Source organism: Dermacentor albipictus, chromosome 2 (genome assembly GCF_038994185.2).
Source record: "Dermacentor albipictus isolate Rhodes 1998 colony chromosome 2, USDA_Dalb.pri_finalv2, whole genome shotgun sequence".
NCBI classification, from domain to species: domain Eukaryota; kingdom Metazoa; phylum Arthropoda; class Arachnida; order Ixodida; family Ixodidae; genus Dermacentor; species Dermacentor albipictus.
The window spans coordinates 191,518,963-191,538,458 of NC_091822.1; the positions used below are offsets into that span (position 1 = coordinate 191,518,963).

General features: G+C 44.9%; 1 protein-coding gene across 8 annotated transcripts in view; it reads right to left on the reverse strand.

Moving 5' to 3' along the window:
• LOC135898481 (phospholipid-transporting ATPase ABCA3-like) overlaps positions 1-19,496 on the reverse strand; it is a 60,263-nt gene that overhangs the window by 9,703 nt on the left and 31,064 nt on the right. For 4 of the 8 annotated variants that reach the window (XM_065427416.1, XM_065427413.1, XM_065427420.1 and 1 more), the window contains 6 exons: positions 16,579-16,704; positions 13,218-13,508; positions 11,561-11,755; positions 9,497-9,903; positions 8,640-8,827; positions 4,518-4,691 (listed from right to left, as the gene is read on the reverse strand). In XM_065427416.1, coding sequence (XP_065283488.1) covers positions 4,518-4,691; positions 8,640-8,827; positions 9,497-9,903; positions 11,561-11,755; positions 13,218-13,508; positions 16,579-16,704 — 1,381 coding nt within the window. Of the gene's footprint in view, positions 1-4,517; positions 4,692-8,639; positions 8,828-9,496; positions 9,904-11,560; positions 11,756-13,211; positions 13,509-16,578; positions 16,705-19,496 lie in introns of all 8 variants that reach the window. The other 4 variants (XM_065427414.1, XM_065427417.1, XM_065427415.1 and 1 more) reach the window with 4 other exon arrangements.

The following is a 19,496-nucleotide window of genomic DNA, read 5'->3' on the forward strand; positions in this document are numbered from 1 at the left end:
TCTTGAACGATATAAAATGGTGTGCGAGTTTTCACAGTAACCACAACACTGGGAAGGATGAACAGCGTGTTTTAATGTCATAAATGTGAAACGCAGATTACGTCGCTTTAGAAGACCGCTGACGTATCTGATTCGGACAAAATATGTTGTGTTTAATCATAACAAAAAAATTGTATAACGCTTATTAAGAGGAAGCTTTAGCTCGGGCCCAACTCCGACGCAGCGTTTTCAAATACACGTAAAACGCAAAAACGTTTTTCTGAGAAAACCACTGGAACGATTTTAATAAAATTTATTGCATTTGAGAGATGAAGTTAAACTATAGTGGCTGTTGGAAGCAGAGTTTCAATTTAGAGTCTGAATTTCGTTTTAAAAATTTTCAAAACTTGGAAAGTTTGAAAAATATAGAAGCACTAAGTATACAAATTAATAACTCTGCATCAAGAACAGATATCGCGGTTCTGTAAATGGCATCTATTAGATGCATGAAAGCGAACAAATTCAATGTCATTTTATATCTTACATGAATCTGTTACGCTGTGTACAAGGGTTCTGCAAAAGCTTTATTTCCATATTACAAAATTTTTGAGATTCATGTGTAACATATCAATTTCATCCGCTTTAGATGTGCTATTAGATGCGATTCACGGAATAATGATATCATTTTTCATTGCTGAGTTACAGAGTTGTAAACTTCATAGTTTCGTATTACGAATTTCCGATTTTTGCCAATTTTTAATAAAAAAATGACGACCTAAATCGAAAATTTGAAACCAACAGTCACTAGATTTTACGTTTTTCCTTTAAATGCAACAAACGTCGTCAAAACTGGTGCAGTGGTTGCCGAGAAAAACGTATTTTCCTTTTGGATGTATTTATATAGGAGCACCAGAGCTAACGCTTCCCCTTAAGTTTCGCCTGTAAGAGTAGAACGCGATGGCATTCAAAGATCCCTGACTGCTTCTCACGACTCCCGGCAACTGCAGCTGATGTAACCGCAATGTTTACCGGGAAACGCTAGCGGCGAACGCTATGCACGAAGGTGAGCTTTTTGGTAGAAACGCGGCCTCTTGCGTGGGCCAATCCCGGAGGTAGTGCACAGCCAAGTGAAAAAAAAAAACATCATTTTCAGGTTTATGCTATTGTTTGGTATTTTTAATATTTCAGTTTGGGAAGATTCAACATAAAAGGCATGCGCTGCTGATGTTTTGCTTGATCATATTTGTTTGTAGGGCTGTCATTTTCAAAATTCCGAGGAACAACTTTGTCAAGAATGTAAGACAAGGTATGAGCAACTTTAGTGATAGAATGGCGTGGCAATATAGCCCGCATATACCGCATGTCATATAGCAAGGCGTGGCATATGAGTATACTTAAATGTATACGGACATTTTCACTCACGGACAACGGCGCCGACAACGACACCGGATTTTCTGCGACACGGGCCATTAACGCTCTTGCGCTAAAACTGGAACTCCAGCGACTAGTCTAGAGCAGCAGCTTCGACCTGGCACTAACTTCTTTTTCTCTCTTCATTCATTTATTTTTTCAATTGCCGAAAATAGATGAATTAAGGCACCAAGTTTACAGCTGTGTAAATATGAGCTACGAATAGATAGATAGCTCTATTCTGTAAACTAGAACTTTGGGGCATCTAGAACGGACAATTATAACATTGCATTAGACTTTGCATGAGCTGGTTTATTTTCGTACGCCAGTGTTGCAAGAGAAAGAAAAAAAATGCCGCAATTTTGTTAGAAGGTTAAGAAACTCTGATACCCAATTTTGTAGCAATGTTACAGTAGCAAAAACACGACTTATCTTTTCTTGTAATTTACAGTTTTCAGCTATTCTGCGACTAGAAATACAGCCTGTAAGTATAAGATCTGCTGCAGATATTTAGCAGAACTCTGTTCTTAATTACAAGAAATTTAATTCTGATCCACTAGAAGTTAATGTTTTTTCTTTAATGCAACAAATTTTATTCAAATCGGTCAAGAACTTCACTAGATGGAGCATTTCTTTGTTTACTATGTATCTGAAAGTAGAAGCATCATCTTCATTTTATGGCCGAATCCACGCTTGTAAAGTAAGCGGGTCACAACAACAGCCGCACACCACGGCAGGTCTGCACGTATTGAACTGAACGTCACGTCAAAGAGCCAATCCGCAATCAAGCTCTGGAAAAAATATATATATCACGCTAATTGTCGCCACCGTTGCGCCACAGCTTTTTTATGGGCTCTGACCTTATGGCTTGACTTTACAGCTGAAAACGCTTACTAGTGTTGAGGATGGGGCGAGTTGGTATTGCATTCTAAAACTGGTACAGAAAGAAAGAAACAGTTGGAAGTCGACGCTCTGTTCCTTCATCTGTCCGGCTCGGCTTGTTTCTTCCTTTCTGTGTTGCGCTGTACCAGTTTTAGGTCGAAAACACGTAGGTCTTCAGCTACTGACAAGCTACCTGCTTGTAAGCTAACTGGTACAGTGCAGGCAAGGAAAGCAGACGACTCATCGACACTTTCCTCGTCAGTTCCCCGCCTTGAACCTTACTCAACAAACTTTTGAAAACTTACCCACGTACGTCTATAAATCGTTCCTATTTGTTCCCATAGTATTTCGTCTTTCTCAATATTTTATCTGCATGGAATCTGGCGGCAGTTTCTTTGTGACATCTTCTGCATTTTGTCTACAGCGACATATTCTTATTGTGACAAGTTAAAAAAAATAATTTAGCATTTGTCTCACTCACTCACTCACTCACTCACTCACTCACTCACTCACTCACTCACTCACTCACTCACTCACTCACTCACTCACTCACTCACTCACTCACTCACTCACTCACTCACTCACTCACTCACTCACTCACTCACTCACTCACTCACTCACTCACTCACTCACTCACTCACTCACTCACTCACTCACTCACTCACTCACTCACTCACTCACTCACTCACTCACTCACTCACTCACTCACTCAGTAAAACACTAGGCACAAGCTGGCTGAGAAAAATAGTGCTCCAATAACGAATGTTGCTGGAGCCATCGTTTCGACAAGGGGACTTGTCTTTTATCTCTCAAAGAAGTTTCCAAGCTTTCTGGCTTTGGGGAACCCCACCTGCTTACCCAGAGTGCTGCGGAACCTCCCTCCTTTACCGACTTCTTTTTCCACCCATGTGCTTACCCAGAGCCTCGCGATGATTGTTGCGATGAATTAATCTTTCTCGCGAAGACTACCGAAATACGGAAGTGGGGGTTTAGATTGGTAAATTGCTAAACAGGTTGCAATATTTGCTACCGATAAATTTGAAGCGCAATATTTACAACGCGCTTATACATTCGCGATTAACCTATTGTTTCCTGGTTTGGTCAAACACTGCACAAACCAACTTAAAATCAATTCAAACACTCCAAAACCACGCGCTGCGCGCGATAGGTAACTTAGAACGTACTGATACCACTAAACCATACTATAACAAATATAATATATTAACAGTATCAAAACTTCACCCTAACAAATTATTCCTTGAAATTTCACGGCAATTCTGGGCAGACAGATGTTCCTTCCAAAGCAAATACCATGGCAGAATGACAAGCTATAACCTCAGAAAAACTCTGATAGGAAAACCACGTTGCAGAACAAAATACGGAGATCAAAACCTAGCAGTTCAACTTACTAACCTTCTAAACGACTACCCCTTGGTATTGGACCTGCTAAATTCAGGAATTTCAAAGCAAAGCTTTAAGCAGACAGTAAAAGAATTGTTACTATCCGAAGACTAATTGAAATGTTCAACTACAAGTATAAAAAATTTCGTACATGTTTTTGTTTGCGCGCTTCAAGTGCTTAGAAAACTGTGTAAGGTTTAACCTTTTGTCTTTCTTTTTACGTTAATTGTGTATTCAAGTGTTGGAAAATGTTTACTACTTTAATTTCACGTGTGCTCTCCTGAAAGCCTGCCACTGCCATTTTGCTGCCAATGTACGGGTGGCACGGCCTAGTCAGGGAATTGTTTGCGTTTAGTCTTGTCCCCTAAGACAATCTGTGCATTGTCTTAAAGAAAGAAAGAAAGAAAGAAAAAGAAAGAAAGAAAGAAAGAAATTTGAACTCTAACGTAAACATCCGTCAAAGGGGGGTTCGGTGGATTCGTCTAGGTCGCTCGCAGGACCCTAAAACAGTTTTCGCGGAACTCTTCGGACCCTTCCTGATAAATCTTTCTGTCACCCTGTCTTGTTTGCTTGGTTCGTCCGCACATTTAAGCCTCTAACAGGCAGCGAAACCAGTTCACATTTCCGCAGCAGCTCCCTTCGACCATGGCGAAGTACACATGCAATGCCGAACCAGGAAAGCAAAGATTCCGAATGCTTTCTAAAACTATTGGAAAAAAAAATGGTATCATGGTATCTCGTTACTGAGTATAAGCAAAAACAAAGCAGCCGTAAGCGCAACATCATTTCTTTTCAAAGACATCAGAATAAAAACGCAGAGTCGTCGGTCATTTCGGGATCCTCACCGGCGTGAGGTAAAGAGTACGGTGAGGTTGCACTCGGTGTGCACCCGTCCCAGCGACTGGAAGAGGCGGCTCCGGGTGGCCGGATCCACACCCGCCGTGCACTCGTCCAGAACGAGCACAGGTGGTCGGCCCGCGAGCGCCATGGCCACGGTCAGCTTGCGCCGGTGCGTGCTTCTGTAAGAACGCGGGCGTCACCCACAGGGTCTTCACGTCTTCGATCATGTTCCTTTGCAGTGGCGTAGCCAGGAATCTTATTCGGGGGATGGAGGGGGGGGGGGGGGGGGCAGGTGCCCGCGGTGTGCCGAGTTTGCGCTAACTTCACGCGTGCGCGCCATATCCGGCATGTTCCCGCCGTGCGTGTCGAGTTTGCGTGGGTTCGTATCCTACGGCCGCCGGGCACCCACCGGTTCGCCGTTGAAGGTGGGCACAAGCGTTCCCCGGCCTGGCGCTCGGCTTTCTTCAGGTGATATGCTTGGGAAAGGAGCCTGCGCCCGTCAAGTCCCGTCGAAACCCTCTACTTTGCTAACTTCCCATGGATTTAGCGTATCTGGGATCTGGCTATCTTGTAATCACTTCCAGAAGAAAAAAAATCAGTGGTGATTTAGCGGTAAATGCGAGAGAAATGCGTTAGCATAGCGTCGCACTTCTTTGAGGTCTAGGATTTATTATTTAAGCCACGTTCACCAGATTACAAAGTGTCGTTGTGGATCTCATTCGATACATCTTGTCTCTTCGAGGAACGCAGTGCAACTGGCGGTGGTTGAGAGCAGACCACCGTCAGTAGCACTATATACCTCTACCGCGCGACCGGCTTCTCACACTTCACACACACATACACTATATTTTTTTCGTTTTGGCGCTGCTAACGCTATAAGAAAGACAGGGTCAAACAAGTGTCAACGCTAGGCAAGGTATACGTAATGGGTGTGAAACAAGATACGAAATGAGTGAATAATCAACATGAAAAAGAGACAGAATAGACAGTACAGCCAACATTTAAAGGGCAAATCCGGCTATTTTTCGATGTCCGCTGATGTCAGTAAAATTTTGAATATACGCTTTCTTTTGCACTCTGATTATCTGTGCCAAACAATATGGCTGCAAGTCATTCAGTTTTTCTGAAAATGATTTTTAAAGATGGGTTGCGTGTTCCCGATTCATGACTTTTTGGTGGCCACCCTGTGTTTGTGACGTCAGAGACTGCACCGCCACTGTCGCTGAAATAGCCGCTGAAATCGCCGTTGTCTAGTTCGGAAAATCTGCAAGAGCTCCCTGTATCGTCAGGAGGCATCATCAGCTTCGCTTCTTTGGTGTTAGGCGCCACGTGCACTGCGTATTTAGCAAGTACAGTCGCGGACAGAATAAAATGGACCACGGGATCTCCGAAAACGTTCAATTCCCGGGCAGCCTGTAGCAGTAACCAGTAATACTGCCCACGACAATGTTGTTAGCATATTCCAGTCGAGGTCCAAAATGCAAATACAAGATTGCGTTGTGAGGTTGCGGAGATATTCAGCTTTTTCTTAGATTTCATGGTCCATAATATTTTGTCCGCGACTGTACGTTCTGTGTGTTTACATTACGGTAGTGTAGTACCTGACGTCATCGACTCATCGTGACGTCACTCGAAGCAGCTACCCGTTTCGGTTTCGGTATCTCGTTTATTGGCTATTTAATATCACTGATGAATTTCTAAGCAACTTGAACCACTCTACCGGTGACAGGACTGTCAATGCCATTTGAAAATGACAGTATTCTGATATCGTTAAAAAAAACGCCGGATCTGATCTTAATCATTAAGTCATTTGAACCTTCAGGTACGTCGACACTTGGTTAGCCCTTTCTTTCCTTTTTTCTTTAATACATCCCCGACACCTCCTCGAAACCGCAGCGAACGAAGCCTAGTCAATCCTGTGGTTGTTGACCATGCGTAAAACACGAAACAAACTAGCTGCTACATTCCCCTTTTATGTTTAATATATCTATCTATGGCATAAGTACTGTGCTAATCCTCTGCACATACTCTTAAGTAAACGGAACTCCGGTTAATAGGAATCTATTAATATATATATTAATAGGAATCTATCCGGTTTCTTGAGGTTTTGTTGAATGAGTTCTATTGCAATGGACTAACTAACCAAATAATTCACTAATTAAACATTTTCTAATTACTTTATGGCACATGCTGCAATTTGGGAATTGGAGCCGGTCAGTTCAAAACAAATTCTGAGCTAGCACCGTTCTCACGCATGCGTTCCCAAATTGCACGACGACGTGAAGTGATCACTTAAATGCGCCCTCTACTGCTCAGGACGCCGTCATGCGCAAAAATAAGTGACAGAACAGTGCATTCTTGCTTGACGGCGCTTATAAAAAAACTGATGCTCGTTTAAAAACCATTCCAAGTGGACGTACGCGTCACGAGAACTTATCGACTTCATGCATTGTAACATGTGCCCATAGGTGATTACTTAGAATGTTAATTAATTTTGTTCATTATTCAATTATGTATTTCAATTTATAATGCAAGTAATGACCACATCTCGAGTAGTCCAACTCCAGAAATGAAACAGTGCTGTCGTAGGCGACGTTAAAGAAATACGTCTATAAATCACAGTTTGAATCTCTATTGGTGATGCCTACATCGGTTAAGGCTGGCCCTACAAAGGGTCTACATTGGCCCAACTACAAGTGATACATTTCGTTGGCCAGCTTCCTTCTTCCTTTTTTTCCTCCCAATTTTATTTCGTTAAGTCGAGCTTGGATATAGCCAACACCTTCGTTGCATAAAATGTGTTTGCTATATCAGAAATTTATTATAATCTGGCTTGTACTTAATTATTATTATTATTATTATAATTATAATTAATTATTACTTAATTAAAAATTCCGATAAGAAACAAAAAGAGGCGCAGAACTAATACATAAAAAAATAAAGTTGCTTGAGTAGAGTCAAAATCGTAATTATTCTTTATTATATATTTATCGCCTGCTCTAACACTAGGTATCACATTACAATCCCCATGACTTACCCATGGCAATTTTTTACCTGTAACATCTTTGAATTGCAAAAAACTGGATTACCTGGACCTTCTACTTTATAGCTGTGGATGTTTTCTTGAATTGGAGCTCCAAACCTCCGTAGATACTAATTATTTTTTGCAAAACACGCATATATTTTAACTACGAAAGTTATATCTGCAATGTAATAAAGATGTAGCAGTTTAACATAATATATATTATGCGAATGTTTATATATTTGTGAAAAAAGTTGAATACTTTTCAAACCATTGATTTTAATGAATCAAAATCTTCTACAAGATTGACAAATCTGTTAAAAGAAATATATTCAGTTTTATAGTTATTAGAAACTTTGCCACCAGAAAAATTAGAATTTGCTTGCAGCTTCTTTATTTCCGAAAAAAACGCGCACTGCGATAACACTGGCTGAAATTGCTGGTTGAAGCTTCTTTCAGTGATCTATCCCTGCAGTAACGGTAATTCTAGTCATATAGTGCTGTATTATTCGAAGAGGCGGACATCAATAGTAGAGAAACCGAAACAGATATTAAACTTAATAACTTCCTCATTAATTACTTAACGGCACGTATTGCAATTTACGAATTGTAACCGGTGAGTTTGAAAGATGCATCCACTGGAAATGAATTTTCCGGATTACACCAGTTTCGACATATTATTTCGCAAAGTGTGGGACGAAATACATGGACGGCTTTCCAGTCACTTGCGTGTTGCAGTGCATAAAAGAGCGCCTTGTTAAAGAATGTGAATGGAGCAACAGTGCATTATTGCGGCGCGTTCGATGGCGAATATCTTCAATTAAACTGGCCTCATTCTGGAAATTCATTCTAAGCAGATACGCCTTGCAAACTCACCGGTTACAATCTGCAAATGCGTCACATGTGCCGTAAGGTAATTAGTTAAGAAGATAATTAGCGAAATTTTGTTAAATAGTTGTGTATGTATTTTGATTCCTCGAGCAAGCAACGCCCGCCTCTCTGAATAGTCCTACTCAAGGCCTAGAATTACGTTACCTGCAACAGGTGATTTTTAAAAATTCCGCTAAACTTACAAACCCCCTGTGTTTATCTATACAGTGCTTACGAGCAGTTGTAGACCGTGGAGGACAGCGCCTTGCGCAGCCCGAGACGGGAGTCGAGGTAGTGCACTTCGGCCTGCAGCTCCTGCTTGTGCACTCCGCGCAGCCGCGCCATGAGCAGCACCAGCTCCTCGCCCGTGTACTTGTCCAGCAGAGGGTCCTGCTGGGGGCAGTAGCCCACCTGCTGCTGGTACTGCAAGCGCCGTGGATCACGGGAATATTAATAGCCGCTGCATATGGACACGTGGCGTTGAAATGTTTATTTGCCTGTAGCTCTCCGCGATGTGGCGTCTCTATAGAAAATGCGGGCACTGGACAGCACAGAGGCAGCAAAGTGAACATTTCGAACGCCTCCTCCGTCTGCACTATATACACTACGTCACTCAAAGAGCGTGTCGCTGAGATAGATGGTTAAAACTTGCAGTTTTTACATCATATACTTTAAACGGGACAAAGAAGCAACCACACCACCCTGGCGCTCGTCATCTGTCTACTTCTAGGTCCCGTCTATAAGGTGCGCGCTTGTTAAACGTCCAACTATGTCATTTCTCCGGCGTATAGCGTGACCCGTTTTCCCTCGGCGCAGAGGATCCACGATATCGTTCTCGGCAGTTGGACGACATAGTTGATGAGCCACCGCGGCAGCTCGAATGCGCCGTTTGCTAAAAAGTGTGCGCGGGAGGCAAATCAACTTCTGGGAGTTCTGCGTGCAAAAACTACGATCCGATCGACGGGGCGCGCCGTGATGCGGGACTCATTTTGGATCAACTGGGTTTCTTCAACGCGCACTTGGGGTCTCAGGTATACGCCAGCGTTTTCTGCACTCCGCCCGGAGCGCGGGCAACGAAACGCGGGGGCTCACGTTGAGCGGCCGCCGGCGGGCGTCGATGCCGTTGATGAAGACGTTGCCGGCGTCGGGGCGCACGATGCCGGCGATGATGCGCAGCAGGAGCGAGCGGCCGGCCTGGCCCAGGCCGAGGATGCCGAACACCTCGGCCGGCGGCACGTGGAAGCTGAGGGGCCCCAGCGTGCCCGTCATGGTCGCCTCGAGCACCACGAGACCGGCGGGCGCACGGTGCACGTCGGCGCCCGACTCGGCTGTCCCGGCGCTGGCGTCCCCTTCGGAGGAGCGCGAGGCCTGCGCCGCTTTAGCTTTGGCTTCCGCGTTGATCAGCAGGTAGCGCATGAGGCCCGCCACGAACTGCTTCTCCTCTGCCACGGTCTTCTCCTCGCTGCTCGGCTCCTTGCCGCCGGGCTTGTCCGCTTTGTCTGCGTTACGATATAATGCGATGTGCCCTGTTTATCAGCGCGATCGTGTAAAAAATTGTTGAAGCAAACAAGCCTCAAGATGAATGTAATTAATGCAAGGCGTACAGCTGACTACGCGATTCTCACTTTCTTTTTTATTGCGTTATACCGGCAAGAAAAAGTGCCGGCAAACATTAACGCTTTGCAAATATTACCCGGGAAGTCGATGCCCCATGACGTCTTGATTGACTTGCTCCGTCCCTTCAGTCGCTTCGGCTGCCATGCTATATACGGGGGCCACTCAGACATAGCATGCGCAGCATACTGTTTCTTTTTTTCTTTTTTTTGTGTGAACGAACGTACATCATCCATAGGCAGGCCTTGTCAATCAATCAATTTATTATTATTATATTGGAGGTTAATTACAGCATATGAAATATACAGACGACGCTCCCAAGTACAAGAATGCAACGGGACCCTGACTTCTAAAGCAAGATCTTGTTGCGGTATACCTTGGGTGATAAAGACTGCTGAGCCACCATAACTACCTGAAGAACGGTGGCAGTACTCAACTTCGTACGATGGCAGGCCGAAAAGGTTCGCGTCACACGAGCATGGCCACGTTTTCGAGATGCAACCGATGTAGAAGGAATTAGCAAGATAACTTATAATGTTACTGGCATTATTTGAATCTTTCCGGAGTTTCGTGCTTTAAAATGGGCCAGGGAACGATTACTTTCAGCTGGCACGTGATGCGCCTCTTCAGGAGATAGCAAAGCCATCACGAGAAGATGGAAACGAAAAAAGTTTTCAGAACAAAAATGCATAAAGAACATCGTTGCTATGTAAAGGCGCTTAGGTCATTTTCTTTGACAATGCGACATGCCTTGCTATCACCAGTCTTGCGAGCCTTGAAACGGCAATTGTCCGTCCACAAGAATTGTCATGTGTGCGCTTTTAACAGTGTAAGGGCCTTGATATTTGAAATTATGGGAATTTACGTGCCAAAATCACAATCTGATTATGAGGCACGCCGTAGTGGGGAGCTCACGATTAACTTTAAACACCTCGGGTTCTTTAACGTGCACCTAAATCTAATTACAAGGGTGGTTTTGAAGGGCTTTGACAAACAATGTTTTGTTCTCGGGAGACAGGTGATCATTCACATAAACAGTCCTGTCAAAGCTACCGGATAAGCGTATACATCATAAGTGCTCGAGCCTTACGTGCTAATAAGGCTGCGACCAAGCAGTTACTTTGCAATTCATCGTTCGCGTTTCGTTTTATGATGACGATTATCACCATCGTCATCATCATTATTATTATGGTGATTATGATGATGATGTGTGGCTCTGCACTTTGAAACGGGTGGACAACTGTACAGCGTCCTGTCCGATGCACTACTGTACATAAATAAATAGATGAACTTAGGCACACTTCACATAGCCAACGCCCCGCAAAAAGTGGTCTGAACAAATAACGATAGTAATAAAGAAATGCAACCGCTGGCATGCGCAGAAACGCGCAGTCTCTACGAAATACGAGGTCCCCGTGCACATATTAAGTTGCACAGTATGTTCCCGAACCACCTGGGTCATAATCGCTCGCTGACGGACGATGCCCGTCAATAGCGTCACGTCTCCAACGGGGACTGGCACAACCGCGCGGTGCCCCCCACCTGGCTCCTCGGCGAAGAACGAATCGAGGGTGTGCGGGTCGAACTTTCCCTGCGTCTGCATGTCCCAGCCGATGACCAGCATCAGGTAGAGCAGTCCGCTCAGGAAGAAGATGGTCAGGTCCCACACGTGCGAGTTGCTGCGCGGCGCGATTCCCTGCTGCTCCTCGTACACGGGGCAGATGTGGTCGCACCGAACTGCGCGCCACGCGGTGTGTGCGTCAAATGGTGCGACGAATTCGGCAAAACGGCGAATCAGATTGCGGTGGCAGTCTTCCGAAACTCCACTGTCTGTTTGTTTCGCGCCCCTCTAGATTGTGCACAGAAGATGGAATGAAATTCAGACTGATTTTTTGAACCTCGCGATCTTTTTGCGTATTTGGGCCAATGTAGCTCAGTGAAAATATTTTGAAGCTTGCCTTGTTCTATATAGAATTTAGCCCCTTTTTAGCCCAATTTAGATGAACTGGCGCCATTAACATTTTACGACGACACGGAGGGCTGGCACGATGACGTGGCGGCATCGTGACCCGTATTTCGTGTTTGAGTCTTTTCTGGTTTGGAAAGCCTGTTTACAGTAGAATGCTTCTTTTTTTTTTATTGTAAAAAAGGTAAATCACCAATACACACATAATTATTTTTCTCTTTTGTGTCGCTTTAAGGACAGAGAGTTAACGCAGCATGAAGATAAACAAACGAGCTTATAGTGGCAGTAGACACTGCTACGTTTCAAAGCGAGATGCTAATAAAATCCGCCCGCCCGTCCGCCCGTACGGTTGATGACTTGCGTATAAATGGATCTACGGTGCAGACTGCTAAGGGGCCATTGAAAGATTAGTGGCTCAAATGAATAAGAGAAAACACCCAATGAAGCGAACATAGACGTTTAAGTTATTCAATTAAACGTATTAAGTATTTAAAGGTAAAGACGCAGACGAAATGTCTAAAGGACGAGGAGCTTGGTGACACGTGACACCGGCTAGCTTCAAAGGCGACGCTTATAACGTCATCGCTAACAGTGACTACTATGAAGGCACAGCAGACGTCTTTTCGCTATTGCGCCTTAATAACGTTTGTAAGCAGTATAACTACATATTCCATTCGTACGCTGCGACTACAGCGCAGAAACGGACAAGATACGAATAACAAGCACCGGCACACATTCGTCTCTAAATGAATTGTTTAATTCTGTTACCAACAACAGGTGCCTCTGTATGTTCCTTCTCTATCACAACTAAACATCACCACGACCACATTTTCTTCTCTTCCCAACCTCACCCTATCCCACCCCGATCCCACCTTTTCTAACCTACTCTACGCAACACCTTATTAGACTCCCCCACATAGGGAGAGGAAGAGTGAGCTACACGTACATAAACGGCTACTAAGGAAAGCAGTAGCTGCCCTGACAGCCCCCTTGTCGAAGCGTTAATTACAGAGCGACATTCCTTGTTCGACTCCGGTTGATCGCGTACGCTCGGGTCACAGGAACCCCCGCCGTCGTTACAGACATAGGTAACGTAACAGTATAGAGGACGAGGTTTTAACGAAGAGTACGAAGTAGAGATAGACAAAATGCACGACTGCAATAACGCAAATCCCGCCCCGTTTCAAAGGGTGTATGCCATCAGGAATCGTCGATCATCATCTCCACCCTTGCCTTGGCAGCATTTGAGTATCTTGGAGACGATGTGCGCCTCGCCGCGCGTCGTGGGGCTGAGGAAGGTGTAGTTGCAGACGTGCAGCAGGAACTCCGCCCCCAGGTGGCAGCAGGCGACGTACTCCAGGTACGCGCTGCGCAACTGGCCCGTCCCGCGGGCCAGCGTGAACTGGGGCATGACGCGCAGCGGCAGCGAGCCGATCTCCAAGTAGCCGTCCAGGTCGCGCCTCGGCCGGTACGTCGACACCGTGCGCGGGGCGAACACGCTGATGCACACGTTCAGCACCGTGCCTGCGTCGCGACCACGCGCTTTAAACAACGCCGTTCGCACCCCCCGGCCCTACCACCGCGAGCGTGTCACATATAGTGTGCCGAGTCAGTGCCTCAAAAGTGTGGTCTAAGAGCGGGAACTTAACACATGACTTGGGATTTTTCGATACGCTGGAGCGAGCTTTTTGTGGTTGATAGTTCAAAAACCAATTAATAATTATTTATTACAGTAATCAGGTTGGAACTCCAATAACATTTTTTTTTTGTTCTCGTACAAATACACTCTACACGGCCAAAAGCAAAGGCGAAGAAGTTTTCTAATTTTCCGTGATGTGGAACTGTGCTTAGGCATTACAAGGTTAAGCAGAGAGAACTTAACGCGTAACCTATAATAGCGTTTTTGGTACGCTTGAGATTTTTCAGTTGTAAACAGCTCAGCAAACCAATAACTACATTAATAATTACTGCAATAATTAAGTTGTAACTCAAATAACATTTCACTGATATTTGTACACATGTACCTTCCACAGCCAGACATGGAGGTGAACATGCTCTTCTAAATGTCCGTCATGTTAAGCTAAGTTTGGGTGCTGAAGTGTTAAAGGGGCAGTGTTTAGAAGAAAAAAACGCTTTAAATCAGTTTAGAGAGATAACGCATCCTTTCAAAACTCTGTTTTCGTAAGTTTCGTGATAATAAGTCGATTGTTAGAAGAGAAAATGAAGGTCAAATTTTCCAACTCTTCAATTTGGCGCTGAAAGCCCAGCGACTGTACTTTATTGTGATGTCACTCAATTCAATTTTTTTTCTTTTCTGTTTTGGGTTATTTAGCTCGGTCAAATGTTTTGAAGCTTGAAAAGTTAACTCTATGGCTCTATTAGAGTAAAATGCAGTCCATCTCCGCCTATAAGAAGATTAACTAGGCCGGAGCAGAGCTGGTCAAAATGCGTGACGTCATGGCGTGCTGGTGCGTGAACTTCAAATTGCGTCTTTTCTGGCTTACCGAGCTTTCACTCAGTTTCAGTTTGATTATTACTATTTAAATACAATGAATTTGTAAGCGAAAATATACAGACGAGGGTCCCAAAGTTAAAGACTGCAACAGGACCCTCGGGTAATAACAACGGAGACATATATTAAAAAAGAGCAAGCGAACTATAAGAAACAAACACCATCGTGAAAATACAAGATAGAAAAATAAAATTAACGAAAACAAATTGTCTGCATACAAGCCTATAATGCATAAAAAAAAGAGCTGTCAATACATAGAAATGGCAAATGTAGTGTAATGAATGACGTAAATTTAGTTATACATATAAAACAGCTTAAGGGCATGACTAAATGTATGAAAAGATTAAGATTTTAAGCTGATGGGCAAATCATTCCACAGTTCTTTGGAGCGAATGATGATGTCGTTTTTCCATAGTTAGAATGAACCATAGGTAGCATAAGATTGGCGTTACGTGCATATTATTGTTACTGATGAGGTGCCTGGAATCAATTAATAGTGCGGAACAGTACTAGTGTGTTCTTTCTTTTTCTTTTATTAAGTAGGGTAATTTATTACGTCTCAAAGTATTTTTCTCTTTAGTATGTCGTTAAAGGTGCACATTTTCGCGCTGTATAGCTAACCATCACTTTTTTCCCTAAACGATGTAAATATCCGCAGAAATCGGGCTGTATATGGAATATTTTTCGTCACGCCTGTAACGTTGTCATCAATCATGGCTCGTAGTAAAATTTACATTGTCCCTGTAAATTTTACGGCAATAATGATTTTACAATCAAACAGTATCAAAAATTACAAAACATCAATGCCTGCGCTGCTGCTACCATTAATCCCAGTAAATAGATCCATTTATCTATAAATGTCAGAATCTGCCCTTTGACCGTGTTTAGAGTGTACGCGCTATGTTATGTGTCATAATGGCTGGATGTAAGCAGTACACTGGTTACATCAAGCGATTCTTAAAGATTGAGCTAAATTAGAGTTAGGTAAGTTATCTCCTCGGTAGCACATTATTGGTGGTGCGGTAACAGCTCTAGCTAAAATCCATTTATGAACATTCACTTGGCTACTGCACGATGTACATCTCTCTCTCTCTCCCTCGCCCGCGCGGGAGGGTATAGCGACCAGGGGTAGTATTCCGGCATGGAAGAAGGAAACAGTTTAGAGAGAGCATTGTGCAATACGATTGAAGCCATATACGTATTGGCCCAACACACGATCGCCAAATCAAAGACCCCAGTAGTCTTTAGCGCTCCCATTCTGCAGACGGCAGGGCAGCCGAACAACTGCCGCATCGATTACAAACCACCGCGAACCAACATTTACGGCCAGTGCGCCGAGTCTGAGAGGTCACATGTTGGGCCGATACTGCGAGGGAAAAAAGCGAAGGGAACGGAGTGTTCGCTTGGCAAGGTTGGCTGCGTGACGTAATGTCCTCTCGTGCAGTTCATTTCCTTCCCCCATGTATTCCGAACATTGTCAAATTCCTACATGTTGTCAAAGTTTGCAATGACGGAGTTTGAGCCAATCAGAGAGGCAGTAGAAGCCCGGTGGGCCAATCAGAGCTGCCAAGATGGTGAATTCAAACAACATGGCAGAATTTGGCAGTGTCCGGAATAGAACCACGGAAACTCGTTGCGCACGCTCTGTCTTCTCACTTCGACCAGTGCAATCTCAGAGCGACAGAAGTGAGTTCGCGTAAACGCGGCTATACGTCTATAGCTTTACTAGAGTGGTTATTTGGGCTTTTTGGTGATCAATTCCGAGCAATAAACGTAGCGCATTGTGGCCGAGGGCAAAAGAAACAGTGGCAGGACACGCTTGGCGCTAAGTGTGTCCTGCACACTTAGCGTCAAGCACCATTTTTGTAGTCGTCCCTAATATATAAGTAACAGGTCGCAACAACAACCCTATAGCTGGTTCATCCCGACTTCTTCCTCGACAGGCTCACGCCGGCTTCATGTACACCAAATTTGATTCCACTATACCCAGTAAAGTTATGCGCACTTTGAAATTCAACACTGTACGCTCCGCGATAGGAAGCGGTATGCATATACTCGATGTTGCACAAGCAGATCTCTCACCGAAGAGAGCGCCGAAGCTGACGAGCGAGAAGTAGGCGAGCAGGGACGACTCGAACATGAGAGAGGAGATGTACGTCATCGGGAAGAAGGCCCAGCCGAACATGAAGTAAAGGCCAAAGGTGGTGCCTGCGAGCCCAGGTGGTGTCAGAAACTGGCAAAATGCATACCAGAGTCGGATAAAGGACACTGTTCCTGAAAGGTGTAGAAAAGCACAGCGGAAAGTTGTGCTGACACTAGATCTGCTGCTGTGGTTGAATGGCCTTTGCGCTCGGCTACTGAGCACAGTGTAGCGGGTTCTATTCCGAGCGGTGGCGGTCGAATTAGAGTGGCGTTAGATTTATATGCGCGTTAAGGAATCACAGGCGGTAAAGAAATATCGGTGCCCTCTGCTACCGCGTATACCTGATAGCCTCAGTGCTGCATTGAGTGACTCAATCCCAATGAACGAATGGCACTTGCGAATGCTACGTACCACCCACTCTAATAGAGACATGCGTCTTAGCCACTCAATACGCGATAGGCGCGACATAATGTTGAGGCAGCACCACGGTCTGTCGCCGCGGTATGAAGACGCGCGGGCTCGCGCTGCGTGCGCTGGCGCTCGTAGTGGCCGGGGCACCTGGCACGTGACAGACAGTCATAACACACTCGCTTTTGATCGAACATGACGTCTACGCTCCGCTGCGTCCAAGTTTGTACAACGTCTTAGGCTATTTAGTAGTGTGGTTTGCTGGGCCAGTTGGTACATGGTGAACGTATAAGGAGTTCCAGCAAGTATACGCGGGCGCGAGCACAAGTAACAAGAAACGGACAGGACAGCGCATTTAAAGCGAAAACTTTACTGGCCGCGAATTTGCGATTTCGCCGTAGCGGTGCTCCGAAGAGGCACATGACGTCACAACGCGCGCTTCGCCGCTGATATTAAAGCGAAAGCTTTACTGGCCGCGAACTTGCGATTTCGCCGTGGCCGGGCTCCGAGGAGGCACATGACGTCACACCGCGTTCCTACACCGTGTTCCTCGTCGTTGCGCTCGCCTCCGCTCGCTTCGCCATGCAGCTGCGTCGCATGCCTGATAACATGTCGGGGGATTGAAAAGGTGAGCTCGCGTGCGCCGCAACCACAGTTGAGGCGGTAGTATGGACGGCGACAGTTCTGATAAGCAGGAGGAGGCGACATCGGAACGAGATGAAGAGGAAGCGAATCGCCCAGGAAAAAGATGAACAGCGCGCCGAACGACTGGCTAAACGCCGCAACATAGCTAGACAACCAGACTAACCTGGAATTGAAATCAAGATTAACCAAAGCTAACCATGCTATACCTTAGCTTTAGCTACGTATATCCTGGCATAGCCGAGCTAAGCCAGTGCCAATTTTTTACTTGTTTTCGCGTCCGTACTTGCTGGAACCCCTTATACAACTTAGGCTATTATGTTAGGTCACATTGTAGCGCGAAAATGAGAAATAACATACAAGTGACCAAGTACACAGAGTGCTATATAGACCTCTGGGCCTGCTAAATGTGTACGCAAGTAAGCGGGCACGCGTCTTCATATAACCTTTTTTTTCATTAATATCTTAAGTTTTCATTCCTAGTCCAAAAAAAAAAACCTACCCACACAATCCCAGTAGCCTGTAGAGAACTTAAATAATTGAGAATAATGAATTCGTAGATAAGACATGGGGCCCATCCACTGAGAAATACTGTGTACTATACAAAACTTTCACGCATCCGAGTTTCTCACTTAAGTCACTCAGCATGGGATGTAAAATGGCGCTTATGCTGCCTCAAAGCTTCATCTTTCTTTCTTTATTATTGGCACGATAAAACATAAATTTATGACATTTATGAAATTTATGAAATATGCTGTAAATGTATATATACCATACATATATATTCTGCATATGTCTTGTTCAATGATTGACCAATTCCTTGTCGGAAGAAAAAGTAATGTAAGGAACACGCATGCACGCATGCACTACCACGCATGCACTACGCATGCACTACCGCAGTCCACGCATGCACGCAGTCCACGCATGCACTACCAATCATTGCCATGCTAACTGAACCGTCATACGTATTTGCAGCTCTCGTAGATAATATTTACCTTAAGTAATTTTTTATTGGCAACACTGCGGTCACTGCAGTGCCATTGATCGAACGACCGGCCGTCTCCTCACTTTCTACAAGATCTTTCCGCGCCATTGATGCCACGGCACACGCCCCCCTGGATTCCCTCTTGCTGTCGCGATGCGTCGATCCCTCTGCATCATTTCTCGAAGGTATGCACACGCAGTGGCGTAATAACTCCTCGGACGTGCAACTGCCGGATAGATGCGGTCGCCCACCAGATTTCGCAGGATTCGAATCCATGACAATGTTAGTACTGTGGTGGACAAGCTTAGACTCTACTCTCCGCGAACCCACAACTTTTGCCCCGCTGCCACCTTCCCCATTCGCCAAACAAATTCAATTTCTTTATCGCTTGAGGATATCAGAGGAAGTTGCATCCCGATTTGCAACAGTGCTGCACGTGGAGGCGGATACAGAGTCAATCTTCTTCGATACAGAGGCAATTCAGTATACGAACGAAGACCTCAGATCAAACGCACTTCGTTCGTTCGTATTTACGCCCGTGCTAGCATGTTTGCCTTTCAGGAAACACGAATCCCGATTAGCTTGCTTAACTTTCTCCGCTTAAATTCAAGGCTGCAAACCAACCGGCCGCACAGGCGCCAGGGCGTGGCATCGCAGGAGAGGAATAAACCACGTGTGACTGAAAGTCACCGCTAAGGAGACCTGAGCTTTGGGAAAGCTTATTCGTTCGTCACGCAACCGGCCACGGTCGGACAACGTTGCGGCGAAGTCCTTGAAGAAGCGACAGCTGCTAGCTTTCAGGAATCATGTCACAAAAGAAAG